Source organism: Sturnus vulgaris, chromosome 16 (assembly GCF_052056855.1).
Source record: "Sturnus vulgaris isolate bStuVul1 chromosome 16, bStuVul1.hap1, whole genome shotgun sequence".
Classification (NCBI taxonomy): domain Eukaryota; kingdom Metazoa; phylum Chordata; class Aves; order Passeriformes; family Sturnidae; genus Sturnus; species Sturnus vulgaris.
Window position 1 is genome coordinate 12,174,358 of NC_142258.1, and position 22,459 is coordinate 12,196,816.

At 39.6% G+C, this 22,459-nt stretch overlaps 1 protein-coding gene across 50 annotated transcripts in view; it reads right to left on the reverse strand.

Moving 5' to 3' along the window:
- RBFOX1 (RNA binding fox-1 homolog 1) overlaps positions 1–22,459 on the reverse strand; it is a 1,116,721-nt gene that overhangs the window by 117,275 nt on the left and 976,987 nt on the right. For 48 of the 50 annotated variants that reach the window (XM_088174481.1, XM_088174482.1, XM_088174475.1 and 45 more), the window contains one exon: positions 6,707–6,949. The exons of the other annotated variants lie outside the window; for them this stretch is intronic. In XM_088174481.1, coding sequence (XP_088030607.1) covers positions 6,707–6,949 — 243 coding nt within the window. The remainder of the gene's footprint in view (positions 1–6,706; positions 6,950–22,459) is intronic. 50 annotated transcript variants of the gene reach the window in all.

Here is a 22,459-nt window from a genome sequence, read left to right on the forward strand (position 1 = left end):
CCAAGAGCAGGCACTGAGGTCTGAGAAGAGCCCCAGGCACGCTCCTGTGCAGTCAGCTGGCAGAGTAAGGCTGCTGTCCTCACACCACATACCCACTCACACAATCACAAAGCCCAAGTTCACTCAGCAACACAGCAAAAAGAAGCGTGGTTATTTATCTTCTTCCCAGCCAAAACAACGAAATACAAACAGGCACTGCATAAACAGCATCGTAGGAAGCAGTGTCAGGTTCTGTGTATCCTGGAGGAGAATCTATTTTAGAGCTGGCACTGCCACGCAGAGGGGCTGAAGTGAGCAGTGTGTTCCTGCTATTCCTTAGCATAAGCAAAGGAGCACACGTGGGGCCCAGTTGCAAAGCTGGCTCTCAGCAAGGAAGCCTCTTAGAAGCAATAATGCCTCTGATCAGGAGTCATTACTGTGCCTCACCGCCCCAGCACAGCATTATGTTATCTATTTGGGATGTCAGTTTTGATCTCCTCACCGTGGAGCAGGAGCTGGACTGGGTTCCTTGCTTCTGCAGCTCTGAAGCACTCAGGGTCTCAAAATAAGCTCCTTGAAATATTTCCTTCAAGGAGCAGTTGGGACCAGATATAATAGGTAGTATAAATGAAATAGCACACCATGCTGATAGAATAGCCTGTGCCAGCAGGGTATGATTTAGATGAATAAACACTGCTGTAAGAGTTGTCAAAGCATTATCAGCTATCTAGCATACTCGTGGCAAACATCTAGAGACAAAAATATGGCATTGAAATAGAATAAAAACTGGGTCATTGATACCAGTTGGCAATAAAATGTGTCCGTGGGGCAATCTGACTTGAAAGTCAGCCACTTTGTGGTGCAAATTCCAGTTCCTTCAGAGGGGGAGCACAATGCCATCCTTTAAAGAAGGAATTGGCATAGTTTTTCACCGTGGAACTCTGCTCTGCTCCTTGCCATAATTACAGGGAGAAGGTGAGTGAGTGAGTGAGTGAGTGAGTGAGTGAGTGAGTGAGTGAGTGAGTGAGTGAGTGAGTGAGTGAGTGAGCCAGCCACTCCTTCCCAAGCCATGGGAGACAGTTCCAGGTACCCTGTGGAAACTCTCAGGGAAGTGCAGAACACTCAGGGCCAGGGGTGACACTGGCTGAGCTCACAGCACTGCCCATGCCCCACCCACCCTGCCAGCAGCTCCAGCTCCAGGCTCCAGAGCAGAGCTGTGGTTACATGAGGAGCCAGCACAGCACAGAGAATTTGGGTTTGAACCTTTCTGCCGCCCTGACACGCTGCTGCAAGAGCAGCTGATGGACACCTGGACAGCAAGGAGCATACAGCACATAGTTTAATGTGGAATAAAACTGCATGAACAGCTAATGCAGCCCACACCTCCAGGAGATGGAGAGGTCATGAATGGAATTGTAGGAGAGAACGAGGGGATGAACCAAAGGAGAAAAGAAAGAAACTAGGGGGAAAAAACACTTCTACTAATATCTTAGATAAAAGACAGAGCAGGAAAAAGAGCTAGTAAAAATCAGAAATACACCAGAAAACTGTAGTATGATCTATTCACATGCAGGCTTAGACAACACACTAAAGCACTTTAAAATCTTCCTACTCCCAACTTTCTTACCCAAATTAATAAGCACAACACAATAATTGGTACAGTAAATCCCCCAAAATATCAGGAAAGATTGTACATATCTCACTTCCCCAAAACAAAAATGTTCAACATGGTAAATAATTTTGTAGTCCAGAGCATCACTAAGCCTTCATAAATCCTCAGATGAGGAGATGGCCTCTGCAATATGACCAAAAATGGCACAAACCTGGACAAATTAACACCAAGAAAAGAAAACATCAAACTTACAGGCCATTACATCCCAAAGAATATAAAACATCTCAAGGTATACAGGGTAGATGGAACAACAGACATGATACCTAATATATCAATTATTTTCACACAGAATATCATGTTCAGTGGATGACACCAAAGGAATTTAGGTAGTAACCAAGCTGAAATTTTATTCTAACAGTGAAGTTAGAAGGAAAATACCTTATCATCTTCCCAGGCCAGAGACAACCCACACCTCTGCTCTGCACATCTTCGACAGGGCTGGAACAGCACTGCATCCATGCTGGCTGCTGATGCTCAGCCCTTCAGACATGTACAGATCACTCCTCCAAGTAAACTGCCTTTGGCTCAAGATCTCCCATCCAAACACACAATTTATCACACAACTTTGCAGCTTCTGAAGCCTGGTGAAGGGTCTGTCCAAAGCAGAGGGACTGCACAATGATCTCAAGTTTTATGCAAAAGTAGGATTAAGTTTAAAAGCAGCACATTTTTTATATACACAATAAAACACAGAGCATTACTGCAACCTCAGCCCTTACCACACTGGGACAGTGACTTCCATTATTAGTATAATACACTTAGAATAGGGAACACTAGAGAAACATATACTCTACTATTACCTGCTCCCTTACACATGCCCAGCTAATGGCCATTTTATTTACACACCCATCTCCTGCTGTCATCAACAGAAGTTGTGCAAGAAAGCCACAGGCAAAAACTGAACAAGTTTTCCTCAGAATTATTTATGTATAATACAATTGCATCTGTATATGTACACAGGTAAAGGCTGATTTCATAAAATGATTAAATGCCTTACTTAAAAATACTTGAATACACATAACTATCTAATGTAGCACTCCAAAACACTCGACAAAATCATCAGACACATTACTTTTGGCATAACTTTGTGACATTTCATAGACCCAGCCTTCTAGGAAGAAGCCATTTACTATTTTTGTTAATGCCTTAAAGCATGCTTGATGCTATGCAACTCCAAAAGTCTACCAGCACTTAAATAACCCACTGCTGGTTGATTATTGATTTTGCATATGCTCAGATGCACTTCCTCCTTACTCAGAATTAACAAATATATGGATCCAAAGAGATGAAAACCAGAAGTGCATAGAGAAGACTCAAAGTAACTTTTGACAGTATTTTATTACCTATCAATGATTTTATATTATTTCAGCTGAGTCACCCTGTCTTTAATCATTTCCTACCCTTTCATCCTGTGCCTCTTCTCCAGTTTCACAGCACTACAATCAGAGTTAGCAATCCCTGCACATACAATCTGAGCACCTCTTGTTCCAGCACTTACTCTGACAGAATACTGTGTTAAACTATTTTATCTAAATAGATTAAAACTGGTCACTGGGAAAGACACTTTCTGGAAGTACAAGAGCGTGTCCAAGAGTACGTGAAGTACTTTTGAACATGAATTACAAGAGCACTCTGCACGAAATTGCAGTCCTGTAATAAAACCAATGATTGGAATTTCGGTTTGCAGCAAATGGGGATCCTGGCAGTGGCTCCAGCTGGGCTGGGATCACACCCTGGGTTGAAGCTGAGGATTCAAGGGAAGTTGCACACAAGCAGTTTATTTTTATTATTTCTATCTTTATTGAGGTTCAGGTGGTACTAGACCCAGCATGAGCTTCAGCTTCAGTGTATGATTCTTTCAGACAAGGAGAAGGAACGTGGGACACTCCGAGAAAGCCTGGGATGTATCTCACCTCAGCATGGATCCAGTCCTTCATGGAGGAGATTAAGTCACTTCTGGTAGTAATTCTACAGTTTAGTAATCAGTAATTCCACAATTGCCCTGCAGGTTTCTTTGGGTTCATATTGCAAAATTTTAAGATCCATTTTTAATGGTGAACATATGTACATGGCTTCACATGTACATAAATCTGTGAGTAAGAAAATTCAAAAACATTACTCTAACAACTTGTCCTTAACCACAACAGCATTCAATTGTGAATAACTGGCCAATTGATTATTCTTCTTTCAAATACATGTCATAAACAGCTTACTGAAAGGAAATTGAATAAAACCTACCAAACAAATGCCACTATGTCCCCACACCAATTCCACTTAAAACTCCTCAACTGGAAATCAACTATTCTCAAAGCTAGCAGGAATTAGAAAAAGAACATATTTTTTTTTCCTCAATAGTAAAGAACACATAGAGGTACAACATTGACACAGTGCTATTAAAGCTCTCTTTCATAATAAAAACTTATATTATTAAACCTACAGAGAGATGCACACAGCTGGGCCCTCACAATGTTACAAAGCCCATGTCAAATCTGCCTGGGATCCATCTGCATATATCTATTTATGAATTCCCACTGTTTGCCAAGAGCAATGGCTAAAGACACTCACCATAACACATTTTAAACCTAGATACCTGTAATTAAATTGTGCAAGCAATATTTGTCTGTATATCTGTAAACCTGGCTGGTGAACAATGTGTTAAATGTCAGTGCAGATCCACAGATAAACACACTTCTTGGAAACCTGCCTTTTCATTGTACTGTTCTTGAGGGACAGCATCCACAGCTTTCAATGTAACATTGCAATTTAGAAAAAAAATCTTGTTAAAAACTGAACCATACTAAAACTTTCTCAAATAGACCCTAAAGTCAAAAGGAAGGAAATCTAATTCTTTTTAAACAGCATGAGAGCTACTTCAAAATGTTCTGTCCATTCCTCTGTAAGAAAGGAAACCAGAATGCAAGGAAAGGATCCACAATAAAAAGAGCAAATAACTATACCATATTCCCTGAATATAACAGGTTAGTGGAATTGAAGTGTTATCCTGCAGTGAATGGAAATTCACTCCAAGGGGAAACTGAAGGGAAAAGGTGTCTGACAGGTAAAATACAAGTTGGATATTAGGAAGGCAAAAAGCAAATAAGAGCAGATAGCAAAGGACACAAAAGCAAATAACAATAAAGCCTATTTGCATATCAGAAGCAGGAAACTTTGCAGGGAATCATTGGATTTGCTAGAGCTGGGATTGAATAGAGCACTTGAAGAAGATAAGGGCACTGCAGACAATCCAAACTATGTCTTTTCACCAGCCTTTGCTATGGAAAATGTTGGGAAAACACATCCCTGACTTCTCTGATAAAGTGACTGACATTTCTTCAAACTGAAAAATCAAAACGGGGTGAGGAAACACAATCAATTGAAAGCAATAAATGATGAGGGATGAGCTCCTGTCCCACTCCCATCGACGGGTCTTTTACCATTGATTTTAGCACTGTCAGTATTTTACTTCAGGACTGAACAGAAACCGTTTCAAAACGTGAAAAGGCTGAGCTGGCCATCACAGCGGATTGTTCAAGTTGCAGCAGTGGTCACAAAAACCAAGCAAAATCAGAGAACATAAAAGAACAAAAAAGGTACAGTAGGAAAGACTATCTTTTTAGTCAATATCCAATCTCTTCTGGAGTATCTATTCAGCTTAGGATTCCTGCTCTAAACCAATGACAGTGGTATTTGACAAGAGTTGGACAACAATCAAAAAGGATTACGGAAGCAAGTTTTAAAACCTGGAAAGAACCAGGAATTTAACTTAGCAAAGAGATGGATAAGAGGAGACACAGTAGAGCTGCAAATAGCACTATGAGATACCAGGAAATAGGATGCTCTTCAATTTAAACTTTCTCCCAGTACAGGAGAAAAGAGAAACTCAGGGCAATAAAAAGTTACCAAGTTAAAAAGACCAAAACATTTTACTGCATAAACCATAAAAAAGTATCATTAATTCACAAGGATTTCTCTGTCAGAATGGCTAGGAATATTCTTCAGTGCCTTTGCTCTCGCTTTCCTTTCTTGCTCAACCCATATAAAGAAATTAGTGGCATGGCAACAAAACATAAATTTGCAGTGCTCATTTAAGAGAACGTGCTTTCCTTTTCTTCTTGCCCTAATGAATGAAACCTTTTAGGCTGGATATGAGCCAGGAAGGAAGGGGAGGTAAGCTGAGGCATGGAGAATGGCTGAGGCAAGGATGAGGACAGCCAGGAGAGAAGTTTCAAGCACTGCCTGCTCTGTGCTCCATGCTGCACATGTAACACAGTGGGCTGGTTGATAGCTCAGAGATCTGCCAGCTCTTGGCACTGGATATATTGGGTCCCGCTCTAGAATTAAGACAGAAACACTAAACTATCAGTGTGTGAAATTTGTGACTTAAATTACAAGGTAGAGCCATCCAAGGAATCTCTTGCATAATTCATGACACTTCAGAACTTCACATATAAATCAAATAGACGGAAAGTCTATCATTTCTGCTCTGTTTAGCACAGATCCACACACAACTTGGGTAATGGCTGCACAAACAAGCTCTCTACAAAATACAATATTGCAGACATGCTCTTCACAATACTAATTCACACAGAAAATTTTGTACAGGATCTTTCAAGTAATACTTTTATTAAAACTACTTGTGTCGAAAACACAGAGGTCATAAAAATAATCAAATGAGTCCGGTTTGGGATTTTTTGTTGCTTTCTTTGGCCCCGCAAATGAATGCCTACAAACACTCATTTGCAATGTTTTTCCATATTGGACTTAATTAAAATTTATGCTGTGATTCATGGGCTGGCTATTAATCATTTTGTCTAACGCCGTTGAAAATGAAACCCCAGGTTCTACAAAGCTCCAACGCTTACTAAGAAGCACCAAAACCAGCGAAAACACATTCTCCAGGTTCAAACAGCAAACTCTGACAGACTTTCAACCTTAACGCGGTGACTGAGCCTAACGCAAATGAAGTGTGCCAAGGCAAAAAAAAAAAAAAAAACACGTTACTGATAAATACAAACGAAACACAGAGCTTTAGAAAGAGCAGTAACCTTGACTTACTGTGGCTGTGCCGGAGACAGTTTGTGCATTTGTGTCAGCTGCGCTCTGTTCGGAGTGTGTCTGAGCAGGAGGGTACATGTTTAACGTGTGCTCTGCAACAGTGCTTTGGCCTGGGTAGTCTGGAGCGGGATGCGGATGTGGGGCTGTGTATTCTGCAGGGATACCGTTCTGAGGTGGAGCGAACTGGGCTGAGGCATAAGGCTGTGCCATTGTGTCAGGAGGTGCTGTAGCTTCCTGATTACCCTGTGAAAAATCAAAGGGAGAAAAAGAAAAATGATAATAAAAAAAAAGGAAGAAACGTGGCGTGAGATAAAATAAGCGAAGGTCCTGCACCCGTAACGCAGAGAGCAATGAGAGCATCCTGGCCTGAAAAGGGCACAGTGGTTGTTTCTTGAGAAGAGTATTTCTTATCTGCATTTAATGCATTTTGCTAACCCTATTAAATATTATAATTAGACAAACAAATCTCCTGCTTGCTGGATAATTGTAGACTAGTCTGTAAGGGGGAAAGGTCAGTGAAATCTGCCTGCACTAATGATGCCTCTACTCAGACAAGGAAGAGGGACAAAGCCAGTTTATTCCAAAGGTTCTTGAGCTCGGGTAAGCTCAGCCCCCAGTCTGTGACCACTCTGACTGACCATTTACAGGAAACAACACAGGCACCCTGTACACAGGGAGGGATTTGGGTGCACACTGTTAACAAACACTAAAAATAACCATGTGAAATAATGCCCTGAAATATTCAGAATACTTTGAGTTACTCTGCATGGAGCAGTTGAATAGCACAAATGCAAAATAATAATGAGATCCAGTCACAATATTAAATATTTGAATCTAAAACTGCATCAGTTCAAAACCTTAAATAACATAAAAGAAAAGTTCTATGTCAGGAGAAATCGATTTAAGAACTTTAAAGGTTTTACATTTGAAGACAACAGTATTTCATTTCTGTATCACAATTAACCTATAGCTTTAATAACACTATCCTCATGTCTTTATAGAGAGATCCATATTTCCATTTGATATAATAAACAATAGCCAAGCCTGTTAATTTATCAATTGCAAAGCTTAGGTTTCTACAATTTATCTATCTATACTACAATCTTTCTGAACCTATATAAAAAATGTCCAAAACGGGATTTTGCCTGAGACAGCATTAGAGGCCATTAGTGCAGGGACTATCCCAACCTCAGATAAACTAATTTACAAAATAAAATTATCCCAATAAGTAGCAAGGAATGTAAAAATGCACAGTTAAGTTAAAATTTAATGACCTTTCAAACTACTCCATCATTCTCCCACTAACACATGTACAAGCACCTGCTCAAGACTATTGCAGGGATTTTATTTGTACTCATCAATCCTTGATTTCCTAATTTAAAATAGGCTGGATGAATAAAATACATTCTTCTGCACTTTGTACTTCAGGGCATTTCCAGCCAATTTCAACTAATTCAGCCATCAGTTCTCTGACCTGAACTCATCCTAAACTCAAGAGCTTTTAAGAATTCACACAGGAGTTAAGTCTTGGTACTTGACAGGCTTAAAAGAGAAAACGGAATTTTCATTTGTAAAAGACATTCAGAGTGTCCTAAAAAATTAGAACTTTATCTTAGCAATCAAACTCTCTCTAATTTTAATCCCATCCTTGCTGCTGGTTTAGTGTATGGCCTTGAGCAAGTGGTTTCCATTGCTTCATTCAACCATCTTGAGCAGGAAATCAGTGTCATTTACTGAATTTACAGGGTTAAGTCACTAAGGTTTGTTTGCATATCTACAACCTTAGCAAGGTTAATGCTGCACTGAAACTGGCCCTGTTAAATTTCTGTGGAGGTTAAAAACTCTTGTAAATGTCTACTTTAAATGTCTACTATTACCCTCTAATATTAAAATGGTCAAGTTCCTTTCTTATTTCTTTTACCTAGTATTTTCACTATTAAAAAAATTTTAAAATCCAGATGAAGCAAAACCCAGGACTGACTGGATTACACCAGAGGCATTCATTAAATGTTAAAGAAGTACTTTTAAAATTTGTGTGGGAGGCAGCCGACCTTAAATTTTTTAATCAGCTGTTTCAGGAGGGACTTGAGCAAGGGGCAAGTAAGAATGAACAAAAGCAAATCCAGATTCTGCCTCTATAAGCATTTCCAGTGTGCTGGTTTTGAAATGCAGGAGCTGGTTAGTGCTGGTCCTGAAGCTGCTCCTCGCTGTCAGAGGCTAAACACGGCATCAGAGTCAGCAGCTGTTGAAAAAGAGCAGCAATGGCCACGGAGGGACCAAGGGGTGATGTCCAGGTGCATTTCATCTAAAGGGTTTTGTGCCACCTCCAGCCCTAAACCAGATGTTGCTGAGACCCCCATTGTTTCTCATTAACCTTGACAGCAGTTCCATGAGGACCCTAATTAATGTTCAAAGCATCCACACCTAGTGCCAATTAGGCTCATATTTAATTAAGAGGGTTGAACTTTTCTATTATTTTTACCAGCAACTCCTAACTTTTTAGATTTATCACAAAATGGCAAGTTGCTCTGGCAATTTCAGAATCTCCACAAAGCTGAGACTCTTTTACCTCTTGCATTAGAGTTGTTCAGCTGAGGTCTGGCTCACTTATTTATAACTGAGACCCCATTAATAAGCAAACAACGAAGGGTAAGGGATTTTTTTTTTTTTTTACTAACTTGTATATATTCAGAGATTTACAGCCTTGCCATTAAAGAAATCAACCCCACTATGCTTCCAGCAGAAAACTGACACACAAGATTATCAGTGCAGGCTCTGCAGGTTCATTTAATTGTTGGAAGACAGGGAACATTAAAGAAATTAAACTTGCACATTCTACTGCAGGCCCTAAGTTTAAAATGATAATGACAATAAATCTGAGATGTTCATCCCTTAAAATAAGTGACTACTGAAGCCTTTCCTAACCTTTAAAATTAGTGTGAATTTATTATTCATAATTAATTCAACAGACACGATATTACAATGTAATATAAAAGCATGTATTTTTAAACAAGTTCTTTACTATTTACTTGGCTAATAATAGCCAAAGCCAGTTGTTCAAAATACTAATTTCTACTGAGAACAATGAAGTGTCAGCTATCACATGTTTGTATATTCATGTGGCTGATGGAAATCCCAGACTACACAACAGATACACTTGAATAGATTCTAAGGAACCAAAAATTCTTTAAATGGAATCACCTGAAATGCTCCTTTATTGTGCTCTTTAAAATACAGCGAACTGAAATGAATAAAAGAAATAATAAATTTTAATGCATTGAGTTGAAAATATTAAATGGCCCTAAAAGCAAGAGGAAATATTGATCCTAAATTAGCCTATGAACTCAGGTATTAGAGTAATTTCAAAGCTGTGGATGACAGTACACAGGCATGGCTTAATACCACCTAGGCAACACAAGTTGTCCCTTCAGACTCTGTTTCAAGTATCTTTAAGATTAAATGACCCTTTAATGCTCACTTTGTGCATGGTTTTTTAAAAAAGTGGTTGTTGGCAACAGCAAGGAGAACAAAGGATGGCAGACAGTCAGGCTCTGCTAAATGTTCTGGCCCGAGTCTTAATGAAAACCACATTTCAGCTGAAAAATATGCTTTACGTGGCAGTGTATAAAATCAAATTTATTGCTTTCTGGTTAAATGTTGAACTCTAAAGAACCAAATAAATGGATTCTGACAATGTAGGTAAGTGAAGGTTCTCCTATTTTATCCATATTACCCCACTTGAAGAAAAGCTTAGAATTTAAACTGCTCCTATTTCAGATGCCTTTTCAGCATCTCCTGCTCTGAAAGGATTTAATAATTAAGAAATGTATAAAAAGTGTCAAAACCTAATAAAGCAAGCTTGTTATGTTTGTACACAAACGAGAGAGCACAGAAAACATTGCTTATGCAGTGTTCCTTTTTTAAAAAATACATTTGCAGTATAAAAATGTATTCAATGAAAACCTTTCTGCCTGCCTGCATTTTGAAGTCGAACTCACAGTTTATTGTTTGCTTCGCTCTATTTTCCGTTTGGTGCCTTTTGTTTCTTTGGCAAGAGATATTTCACATTTAGAGAAAGCCTCCTGTACTGTAGTTAAATGAGCCAAACTGCATCGTATCCTTAGGGCACAGAAACAAAGAAAAAAAAATGCAGCATTTCTCTGCAAACCTGCTGGTTCTGAGGGCTCGGTTACATCTGTCAAGCACATGATTCCCCCTGGCTCGCCCTCCTTCAGACTTAAGCAGCAAAACATGGGTTACAAGTCTTGCATGCAGCGGTGCAGCTGCTTGTAAGAACTACCTTGGCTTGACTAAAAAATCAGGAGTTTCAAGTGCAAATAGAAGTGGAAATAGCTGCTGTACCATGGCCTGTGTTCTCCATACCCTTAGCAGCTGCTCTGGTCGCAGGCCATGTGTGCCCAAAAGGAGCATCAGTGCTGGCTGGGGGCGAGGGAGCAGGGCAGGGATCGCAGGGCTCGGGGTGCTGGGGGTGCTGAGCCCGGGGAGCCCATGCAGGGCTCCCTCCCCACACCTGAGATGCTCCCAAACCTGCTCCATCCAGATGGGGCTCGGGCAGTGCCAGCCGTGCCCATCGGTCACGGCACGCCGCTGCCCTGCTCCTGCACCGCTCCTGGAGCGCACCACTGAGCCGGTGATGGCACCGAGAAGAGGGGAAAACACAGCCTGCCTACATTAATAAAAAACACTGGAAATGCTACTGTGGAAGTCGTTGGAAGCTGAAGGGCTTTGCTTTAAAATTAACACAGCTGTATTCAGTTCCACAACACTCTAAACTTCCAGGGCTCTGGCTTTGTGATAGCTGCGATGTCCAGTTACAATGTGCATTTCCACGGGATTAATTCCTCCTCTGTGTGGCAGAGTTAATACCAACAAGGTTCTGATTTTAAAATTGCTGAATGCCACAAGCAAACCATCGATACTGAACTAGCCTGGTCTAAATTAAATGTACTTTATCCTTCCATTCAAAAGAAATATTGTCTCCTTTTTTGTTTCATTTCATGACACCCCTCTCGCTTAGCAGGGGAAATATTTCAGAAGAGCTTCCAAGGTTTAGTTCTGTGAGATACTCTGAGCAACCTAATGATTCACTGTTAAAGGAACTGTCCTAGATGCTCCAAAGATAGCTTCAAAATGATTGAATTTCTATCCAAAGAAATAAAGAAAAGACAAAAAAAAAAAAAAGAAAAAGAAAAAAAAACAACAAAAAACCAAAACAAACCAAAAAACCCTGAAAAGATTCAGACAGCTCAAAACAATACACATTTATTGCCCCTCTGTTTCAGACTGCCTACAGACATTAGGGTTCAGAAGCAGGGCAGACACGTAACACTGGAATTATTCTAACCAACCTTCCAATTCTGAGGGGTGTGCAGAGCAACAAACAGTCACCAGTTCATCATTAAACTTATATTCCAAATGAAATATATTTGAATTCTTTAAAGTGGCAGTGTAATTCTTCCAGATTTGTTGCTGGCACTCCCCAGTTAATGATAATAAAAGAAGCCACTTCAGATTTTTCAGAAGGAATCAGACATCCAACCACACCAGACTGATAATCACAACTGACTGTCTCTGCGAGCTTTCTCTGTTGTAGCTTAATTATCTGACCAGGCCACTTGACTCGCATCATTTGCTTCTGCAATCACACAAAACGAATGCTCCAGCCACCTCTCTTTTTTGGAAGGTTCAGGACAAAGCCAAATTCAGCTTTCAAAAGTAAGAAAGATAATGCAGAGTAACTTTTTTCAGAGAGAATAGGGGGAAAACATAAAAATAAGGAAGCAAAAGAGAATTTCTTTACTACCTTAGCAGGAAAGTACCATTTCATTTCTCCCATTGCAGAGGAACATTTACTTTTGGTCTTTTTTACATCTAACATACTGTATTCCAATAAAAGTCTGTGCTCTTGCTACTGCTGCATATGTGTTTGATAACAACATGTTCACTTTGTGTCAGTGCCTGAGGTATGGAACAGACCAGCAACTGAAACCTCCCGACAGCCTGCAAAGGACATTTACTTACATTTCACTGAGAGCAGCAAACTACTTGCCAAAACACTCTGAATTCCTGCCTGAATTCAAGAGCCCACAATACTATGGACACACCAATGCACACAGAGAAAGTCTTCCCTCCAACACTCGTTCCAGCTGCTGAAACTTTTGACTGCCTTTATGATGCTGTCATTTATTACCAGAGCTTTCCTTATCCTACATGGCAGATCTTTTCCCTGCTATACCCACTGGCTCAGGTGGATGTGACTCTGCCACACTGATTGGTTTTGTTTCCACATTAACACCTAAAGCTTTCTTTTTAGGTTTTCTCCCTTTCCTTCACTTTCTCCAACTCTGACTCTTAATGTCTTTCCAACTGCAGCTCAACCTTGTATTCCATCAACCAGTAGTTCCCTTTGAAAAATTTTTATCCTTGAAGTTCAAATTTAAAATTGAATTTTTACATATCACGTTTGAAAAACAACTCTTCAAAATGGCCTTAAGAGCCTTATAGCAAGACACTCTGAAGAACTCGGGTACATCTTCAATGAGAACTGATTCTTAAAACTTCCTTAAAGTTTAAAGTATCAAAGGATCTTGTCATTATCCACAAGCCAGTATAGCAAACTCCACCTCATTTGTGTTACACCTTTAATAGAGCATACTGAGGATGATGCAGCATCCTTGTACCCAAATAGCAGGGAAGGAGGGCAAAAATAAAGGTTTGGATTGTTAACAAAAAAGGTGCATGAAAAGCCATCTGGAATACTGGCTTTTTAAGGGGGTAGCAGCCAACCTTCAGAAGTTTAACTCAGCTATGAGTTCCAGCCCTTGGGCATCAAGACCAGGTCCAAAACTGTTGAACATCTTCACAAAAGACATATGGGAAATGTCAGAATACAAATTCACACAGGACAGCAAACAGGGAGCAGCAATGGAGCTCTGCAGGAGTGAGCTGACAAGAGCCTGCTCTTGGGACAGGATAATCCCTCACCCTGGCCCAGGCCCTGCCTGCCTGGCCACAGCAGCTCTGCACAACAGGATGAGTCGTGGGGAGCAGAGCTGGGTACAAAGCAGTGCTCTGCCTTCCAGGCAGCAAACGTGAGCTGCTCTGCAGGCTGCACTAGCAGAGGGTGCTCAGTGAGGAGAGGAAAGGGATCATTCCTCCCTTCACAGCACTTGGGAGAGCATCTGGAACACCCGTGTGGAGTGCCTCAGGACAGGAGATGTGTTTGGGAGTTGAGTGGTGGGCTGCCAGGGCAGCTGCAGGGCTGGAACACATGACAGGGGCTGGGGCAGCTGGTTCAGCATCACCCGCAGAAGGGAGGGCTCAGACAACTTAACTGCATCTTCTTCCACTTAACCCAAGCTTACAGGCACACAACCTGCAGCTACAGGGTGACAGGAAGCAGCAACAGCTAAAAGCTGCCCAAAGGTAAATTCTGGTTAGCTCTAAAGAATAACATAATGAATATGAGGGAAGTTAAGCACAGGAAAATGCTGCTCAGAGAGGTTATGGCATCCTGGAGACTTTCAAACCTGAACTCTGAAAGCCCCTGAGCAACCTAATCTGTGTAGTTACCCCAATTTAAAAGGGATATTGGGATTAGATGGCTTCTGAAGTTTCCTTTCAATCTGAATCATTCTGTGATTCCATGTGGTTTCAACAGCAGCAGAATAGCTTCAAAATGGATTTTATACTTTTATCCTATTTGATTACTTTCTTCATAAAGGATTTACTGAGAAGGAAGAGACTAGTTACAACTTCTAGCCTATTTCCATCCTCAAGAAACAAGGTCTCAGTTGAGATGTATTTGCAATGTTTCCTTAGAAAAATATGTTTTCATTTGTTTAATCCACAGCCAGAGCAGTATGGGAGTGACAATTCTTATAGTGCAGACAAGTTTCGCAAATTATTTAATTTAATGCTGTGAACTATGACATCTTTTCATTTTCTGCCAAACTTTACCATTCTCAGCATAAACAGAGGATTACTGCCTTACATCTTCACAGAAAGGAGTAGTTTTCTCTTCCTTCTGCATGACCTCTAAAACAGTAAGTACAGCCATATACATCTAATTTTACCTGCCTTTTTTCTTCTGAAATAAAAATTCTTTCAAAGATTAATTTATCAAAAACAACCACCACCTTTTAAGCCTGAGTTGTAATAAAACTACATCCATTTTTTTATTTTTCTAATACAGTGATTAAATAATTTTATTTTTTTTTCCTTTACTGCAACACTGAAGATATGGGACATACCAAGCCAGGTGACAAACCATGCTTATGCAGCAAGACTATATCTGTCCAGACACAACCCTGCTTTGTAACCCATTCTTCTGGATTCCACTGAGACACTTCCTGCCTTGTAACCCACACACAGGAATAGATATTTCCAGAATTTGTATCAAAAAACTCTAAATGACACCTTACTGGTAAAAGATTGAACTCTGCAAAGGTTTGGAGTCTGCAGAGAAAACTGAGCACATTCAAGACCAAATACACTTGCAGGTATATGGTTTTCAACAGATCATTTCTAGAAATCTGATAAGTTCTTAAAGCATAGCTAAAATTATTCATTCAAGATTTGTTCTAAGTAGAATCCAACACTTCAATTCCAGTTTACTGCCAAAAAATCCTGACTACATTTTTCAGGAGATTGGGACTAGATACAGCTGGTTCTTAAAAGTGCCTAAATGGAGCAATTGAATGTCACTGATATTAATAGCTGTCACCGAGTTACTCCAAATCGGAGTTTTAGTTGGCTTTGCAATGAACACATCACGGAATAGAACCAAGTATTTACCAGGTCTGTCAGCCACAGAAAGTGGTGGACCTGCAGCCACACGCTGAAAAAAACATTCTTGAGAGCCATTTGTGCCAGACAGAAACTGGATCAGAGTTTCACGCTACCTAATTAGTGATTAGATGGTGATAGATACACCAAACACCGGGCAGGATGAGTGAAGGGTGCCACAAGGATTACACACACAGGCCAAGAACACAGGGCTGGAGACCTCTAAGTGCTTCTCAAAGGCAGGGCTGAAGTGGCTGCTCCGAATGAGCAGAGCCTAAGGGCAGCAGCACTCAGTGAAGTTTGAGCTGCCAATGTCACCTCTTCAAACTGGACACTTCAAGTGACCTCTTTTCACCGGGGGGCACAATCTTACACTGCTGAGCTCTGATGGAGCCTCAGAAAAGAAAGGGGACATTTCTCTTCATAATCCCTCAGAGTGAATCATTTCCTAGGGCAGCACCACGATAGGCACAGTTCATCCATCAGTGTGATACAGGGCCAGCCTCAGCATCACAAATGGGAGAGCATGACTTGACTCACCTGAAATAAAACAAGGAACACAGTCAGCTAGTGAGGGAAATGAGGATGTAATGCCATAAGCAGCCCTCAGCAGCAAAGCTGACACATCATCCCTGCTCAGCTCTTTGGATACAGGGCTGTTTTGAAAGCCAGAATGAGCCGGGTTAAATGACGACAATTCCTGCAAAACTCTGCCAAATGATCAAACACAAGCTGGTTTGTTTTGGTTTACTTTGCTTAAACCAGGTAAATTTAAGAGTTTCATTTATGTGGTAAGCTTCATAAAGACAATGACATGACTGACTTTGGGAATTTGGAGGAAGACCAGGAAAGTCAGCAGTAGAGTTATAAAACTGGGCTTCAGAAAAACAGACTTCAGTATATCCAGGGCAATGTTATGAATCTCTAGGGTTTTCCCAGGAGAGGAAACAGTCCAAGGTAGCTGCCTGACTGAGATGCTGATTAAAGAGAACTTCAGCATGCAGGAACAAACCATTGGTTAGGAAAGAAGATACTTAGCAGGCTTTCATGGCTATGAAGAAGTTAATGAAGACAGACACAAAATGTGTGCTTACAAGTGATAGAGTCAAGGCTTGGCAACAAAAGAGAAGCACAGAACTATTGCTCAGGCACTTGAGGACAAAAATGGGAAGGTTTTTTTAGTCCAGCCTAGCTAAAAGTAAGGCATTCTTAATTCAAAGACATTAAGGGTGACAAGAAAGGGTTTTTTTCCAGAAAAAAACCCAGTCTAGACATTAACTATTCAACATTGCTTTCAGAGAAATGTTTCCCGTCTCTGTTTAACTTAAAGATTTCCACCATTTTGTTATTTACACTGGAACACAGATGACCTGAGCTGCAATGACCAACCACCACAGCAATGCCATCTTGTTTAACGCCAGTTAAAGCAGCTCTCATTTTTTTGGCACTGAAATTAAATGATGGAACATGATCGCTGATGTTATTTACTCCTAAGATTAAAATGACAATCATAATATCATTGGGCACAAGGAACAGACAGCTTGGCTTCCTGCCTCAGCCACACTTAGCTATGCTTGTTTATCACCAAGATCATTTGCATACTTCAGTGGATGTTTATGTTAAGATGCTGTTGTAGCATTACCAAGGAACTGTTTATCCAACAATGTTTGTCATCAGCAACCTAGGCCACAGTACTGAAGGAAGGTAAAGACCTCAAGGAGGAGACAAAACAGGCACTAAGATGTGTTTATGCAAAGCAAAATATACTTCTAAACAGTGCTGAATGTCACAACTACTAAAACAAACAGAAATTAATTGTGTGTTAAAAGGAATCTCTAATTATTAAGAAAATGAACAAAATCCTTTAATGGTTCCTGTAGCAAAGGAAAGACTTTCACTGACTATACTGACTGGCAAGTTTTATGTTAAATCTCTAAAAGGCTTCTGTTACTATGAAAGAAATAGCCAATTTGTCCTTGATTCTTCATTTCTATAGTCCCCCAGAACAGGGACTAAAACTGGGCTCAAATCTGCAAATCTGTATGGCCTCCCCCTGCACATCTCCTTTGGAGATGTATTTTACTACTGGACCTACTTCACAAGACTGAACATATTCATATGACACTAAATCTTGCTGCAGAGCTGGTCTCTGCCTGTGCTGCAGGTGCTTAACCCTGGTTGGCTTAAAAAACATTGCTCAGAACAGTAAATATATTGTGAGACTGGCTGAAAATTACCTTTCCCAGCTTACAGATTTATTTTGTAAGGAAGGGGTGGCAGAAGGAGAGGTATTTCCAAAACTGAAACAGCACTGAGAAAAGCTCTGGCATGTTGAGCAGAAGCATATGGCTAATCTACAGCAACCACATCCAACAGCGTTTGTGTTTGCACAGTGCAGGGGCCTGGACAGCAGCCACAGCATCCAGCTCCAGAATTAGTGAAAATACACACACCACTTCTGGGAGAGAAAAGTTATAGCCTGGAAACTGTTTATAATCAATGTGAACTGGCTGGCTTTTGTAGCAGAAGATTAGATTAAATAAGATACCAAAAATATTGAAGCAGTTCTGCGTTTGCTGAGTGTGCACCCAGTGAGATGGAGAATACAGCAAATGCGTTTGCATCTTAGCTGCAGAAGAAATTCAGATTAGATGCAGCTACACAGGAATTGATAGCGAGTAGGTATTCAATCAGAAAAGTGGTTTTCTTTTAAATATTACAATCACATGGTATAGTACATCACTTGTGTCAAGTTAAATTTAATCATATCACTGTACTTAAAGGAAAAAACTTGAATACCTGCTCATATATCCATGCCAAGAGGGATTATATGAGACTTTATGAAGCCTTTTCCTTTATTTAATATTCTGATATCTATATAGAACAATTTTGGTATGTATTATACCCTCAAACGAATCTGTTCCATTGTCATTTTAATGCACAGCAAATATGCCTGAACTCATGGTGACAGCATCATGTCCTGCCAATTATGATGTGCTCCCCTGTAACAGCAAAGGCATTTTCCTTGAACAGCAAAAGGCATAAGGAATGTTGCTCATTTTCCTGAGAGTAAAGCAAGATCATCATCTGCTTTTAAATGTGTTAAGAACACATTTAAAAAAAAAAACAAAAAACCAAAAAAACAATAACCTATGTGGTCACTAATGCTAACCGATTTTCATCAGATTTAGAATCAGGGATGTGAAGGATTGTGCTGTGGACAAGGTGTCTGAGAATGCAATACACAAACTGAATGGGTTTTTACTGAAATGCACTTTTTCTACATATTTTTAATAGCTTATCTGAACAACAGCGAAAAATGATCGCTATATAATCCGTCAGAAATAAACCAGTTTTCAGCTGCCAGAGACTAAATACAACAAAAACTTTGAAACGTGAATTGGATTCTGGGAAAGCAATCAAAACTGTTAAGTGACACATATGTCAGGCATGCACTTAGGCAGGGTCAGTCCACCTCAGAATACATGAAGACTGGATGGATAAAATTGAGGATCCAAAATAGGGACCTAAAAGGCACAACCCACCTCTACATTGGCTCTATTTTCCCAACCTTTTAGTGAATTCTCTTCTCTTCCCATGATCCTGACTCACTTTTCCCAATATTTCAAACCTCCCATTACCCCACTCCCTCTTCACATTGTCCTTCTTTACTATTTCCTCTTTCTACACTGACACACACCAATCCGATTCTCCCCTTTAGTATTTACTGCAGCAATTGAGGTACAGGAGATATAAAATATTACATGGGAACACATTAATTCTGCCTAAGTTACTGAATAAAAAGCAAGGGATGACCTCCACATGTATCTTAACTTTGATGCAAAATATCTCATGTAATTGGGAGTTATACTGAACAGAATCACAATACAGGTCTGGTATAATATAAAGTACTTTTACATCTGCTCTAATTTAATCCAGATACTGTTGTAGCCAATTGATCCAGGATTTGGAGGGTGAAAATATATTTTGGAACTTGACACAACCTTGGAAATACCCATTTGTTGATCTTGATGAAAGGGTAAGTATGTTAACTTATATTTATTTACATAGTATATCTGCATATACATACATGTATTGTGTAAATAACCACAAAGGGTTCACTGCTCCTTGGTTGACTTCATGGATTAACAAAAATGTTCTGTGTTTAAAATCGATTCCTAAATTCTACAGATATTAATATGTCCCCTGCCAACTGTTTTAAAGAAAAGTAGGAGGGAAAAAAGGAAAAATAAAAAATCAAATCAGCTAATTTCATTAATAAAAGGTCAAAATGGAAATTTAATCCTCCAATAAGGAGGAGATGCAGTGACTAAGAGAATCAATTAAGAAAAACAAGGCACACTAAATTCAATTCTAGTGTCACACACACATATGTATGTTCATGGTATCAAACTAAGACCAGATTCAATGCAGACATATGAAGCGTAGTAAATTGATCTGAGTATGTTGTTTGCTAATAAGGACTATGAAATAAAATTTTCAAATTATTGTTTTAACTTCATTTTAGTAACACAGATTGAACACCAGTTAAAAAATCTGAACTCAAGGCCTCTCACACGCTTCAGAAGCAAACAAATTATGATATAAAATAATTCCAATTAAACAGAGAATATGACATTAATTCAAACAATTCAAGCAGTGCACATTGCAAAAGCCTCTATTGCTCTATGCAGAAAAGTGACAGCAAGGGTGAAGCTACCCTGAATTTAATCCCACTTTCTCCCTTTCTTGGTTTTTGATAATTTAAATTATTTTTTCTTTCAATTTCTTACAAACATAAACCAGAAACTTAAGAGCACAGTCTGCTGCTAGAATTTGATTGTTACCATCTTACATCTTGTAAATCTGAAAGAGCAACACCACTGCAGCTTTGCAGTTAAAATAACAGTTAAAAATAAATAAACAAATTAGCCAGCTACTACACACCCTAAGCCACAGAGCCCACCTGAGTGGGGGTTCCCATTGTCTTAGGTGAAAAGAGTTTTAATAGAATGACACAAAACAAAAAGGCAAATGATTTAAAACTAAAAGCAGAGCATCCAAGAGTCTGTGCAGAAGCTCAGAGGAAGATTTCCCTTCAGCAATGCAAATTTATAATGCCAACAAACTCTTAAAACTTTTAAAAATAATCTCTGGTTGTTGTGGGGTTTTTGTTTGGTTGGGTTTTTTTTAGAATAAACTACAAATTACTTAAGTATTAGACAGGAATAATTAATCCACTCTAACAAAATCCTCTGCAACTGTAATTGCCAGTTATGTACCATTAGTGAGCTCTATATTAACTGCAATCTCAAAAATAACCCCATGGAATTTAGATAAAAACTAGCTTTTATATGTGCATTCAGGAGGAAAAAAGAAATATATATCTGGCATAAATATAAAAATAATCAGAAATGGGTTAAGATACATAGAAGTACGTGCATCACCATTTTGCATTTTCAGTCCAGTCAATCCAGCTAACATGATTAACTCGATCCAAAACAGTAAAAAAAAAAAAAAAAAACAAAAAAAACCCCACAGTAGTAGAAGAGATACCAATATTCATAAATAATTATCTGGAACCAATCTCTTTTTTTCATGTATGAAACTTCTGCTTCCCAGAAAACTTTATTGTGCAGGATCACCTCTGCCAACCAAACTGCCTCTCTACAGAAAGTACAATTTTCTCAGTGACCGTGGAAGCAAAGAGGAATTTTAGATATTTTCAAGAAAGTAACCAGACAGAGCAGACACAGAGAGCAGGGTTTCAAACAAGGGAACCCTTTCCCTTGAACGAGCTCACCAGGATTAGAAATTCAGTAGAATCCAAACTTTTACATTCAAACAGAACCCAAGATTTGAGCACGCTGCTGTAAATGGCAAAGCACTGAAGCTATTTGGCAGCAATAGGGAGATTTGCACAGACTCTGCACAAGGTGCATTTCACTTTTAAGAGATAAGTATGTCCCATGAAGACACTCTGCTGAAAATGTATTTTTCCTTTCACGTATCAGTGGTTTTGCTTTGCAGAAATTGTTCCATCTTTTTAACTCTAAGCCCCAGAAGTGAGCAGGAACAGTGCAGCAGACACACGGTTGTGGTGCAGCAGGACTAATCTATTTCCTGAGACACTGTTGGATCAGATTTTGGGATGTGGACAGTTTTTTATGAATATACTGCATTTTGCAGTGAGGTGATCATCAAGGAAATGACAATGCCCAACATGTCACCCTCTGCAAGGTCAGAGGAGATTTGGAAGCTCCTTACATGCATCTGTACAATCAGCTGGTTTGGTTTTTTGGGCCCTAAAAATGGTTCAGTGTACGCAACCCACCGAAACAGAGAAATTCTGGTAACATAATATATTTATTCTGTCTCAACCAGGAGACTGAGCATCCAGCTGGAGCTTCCTCAAGTCCCACAGTTGTTCCTGCAATGATCTGTGTGGGCACTCCCTCCATTTAACAGCAGTTTTATGGAAAACAAGCAAGGTAAGGACAATATGCAGGAATATCCCTTGACCAGTAATAAGGAAAATATGCAATAACTACTCTATTTGTAAGAGCCATTCGTTTTGACAATTTATGTTCAAATGTGAGCAGAGACACCTGGATTTGGAAAAAAATCTGCACTTGTGAACTCGGAAAAACAAATATTCTTCCTAGCTTAAAAACACACATTCACTCACATGAGAAGAAAGGCTGCAAAATGAATAAATACTTGACCTGAGAGATTAGCACTGACTGGAAAATAAAAATCTGCCTAAAGTCTCAACAGAAGCAATAGTAACCCTTTAGGTTATACAAATGCACATCTAAGGCTGGTATTTTTCATAGATTTAAAATATTCTGTTTGGGTTCAATGATATTTTGATCTAAAAACAAAAAGCTGACAGGGGGTCCCATTCACTAAAGAGACAGGAGAGGAAGTGGCAGCAGGACCAAC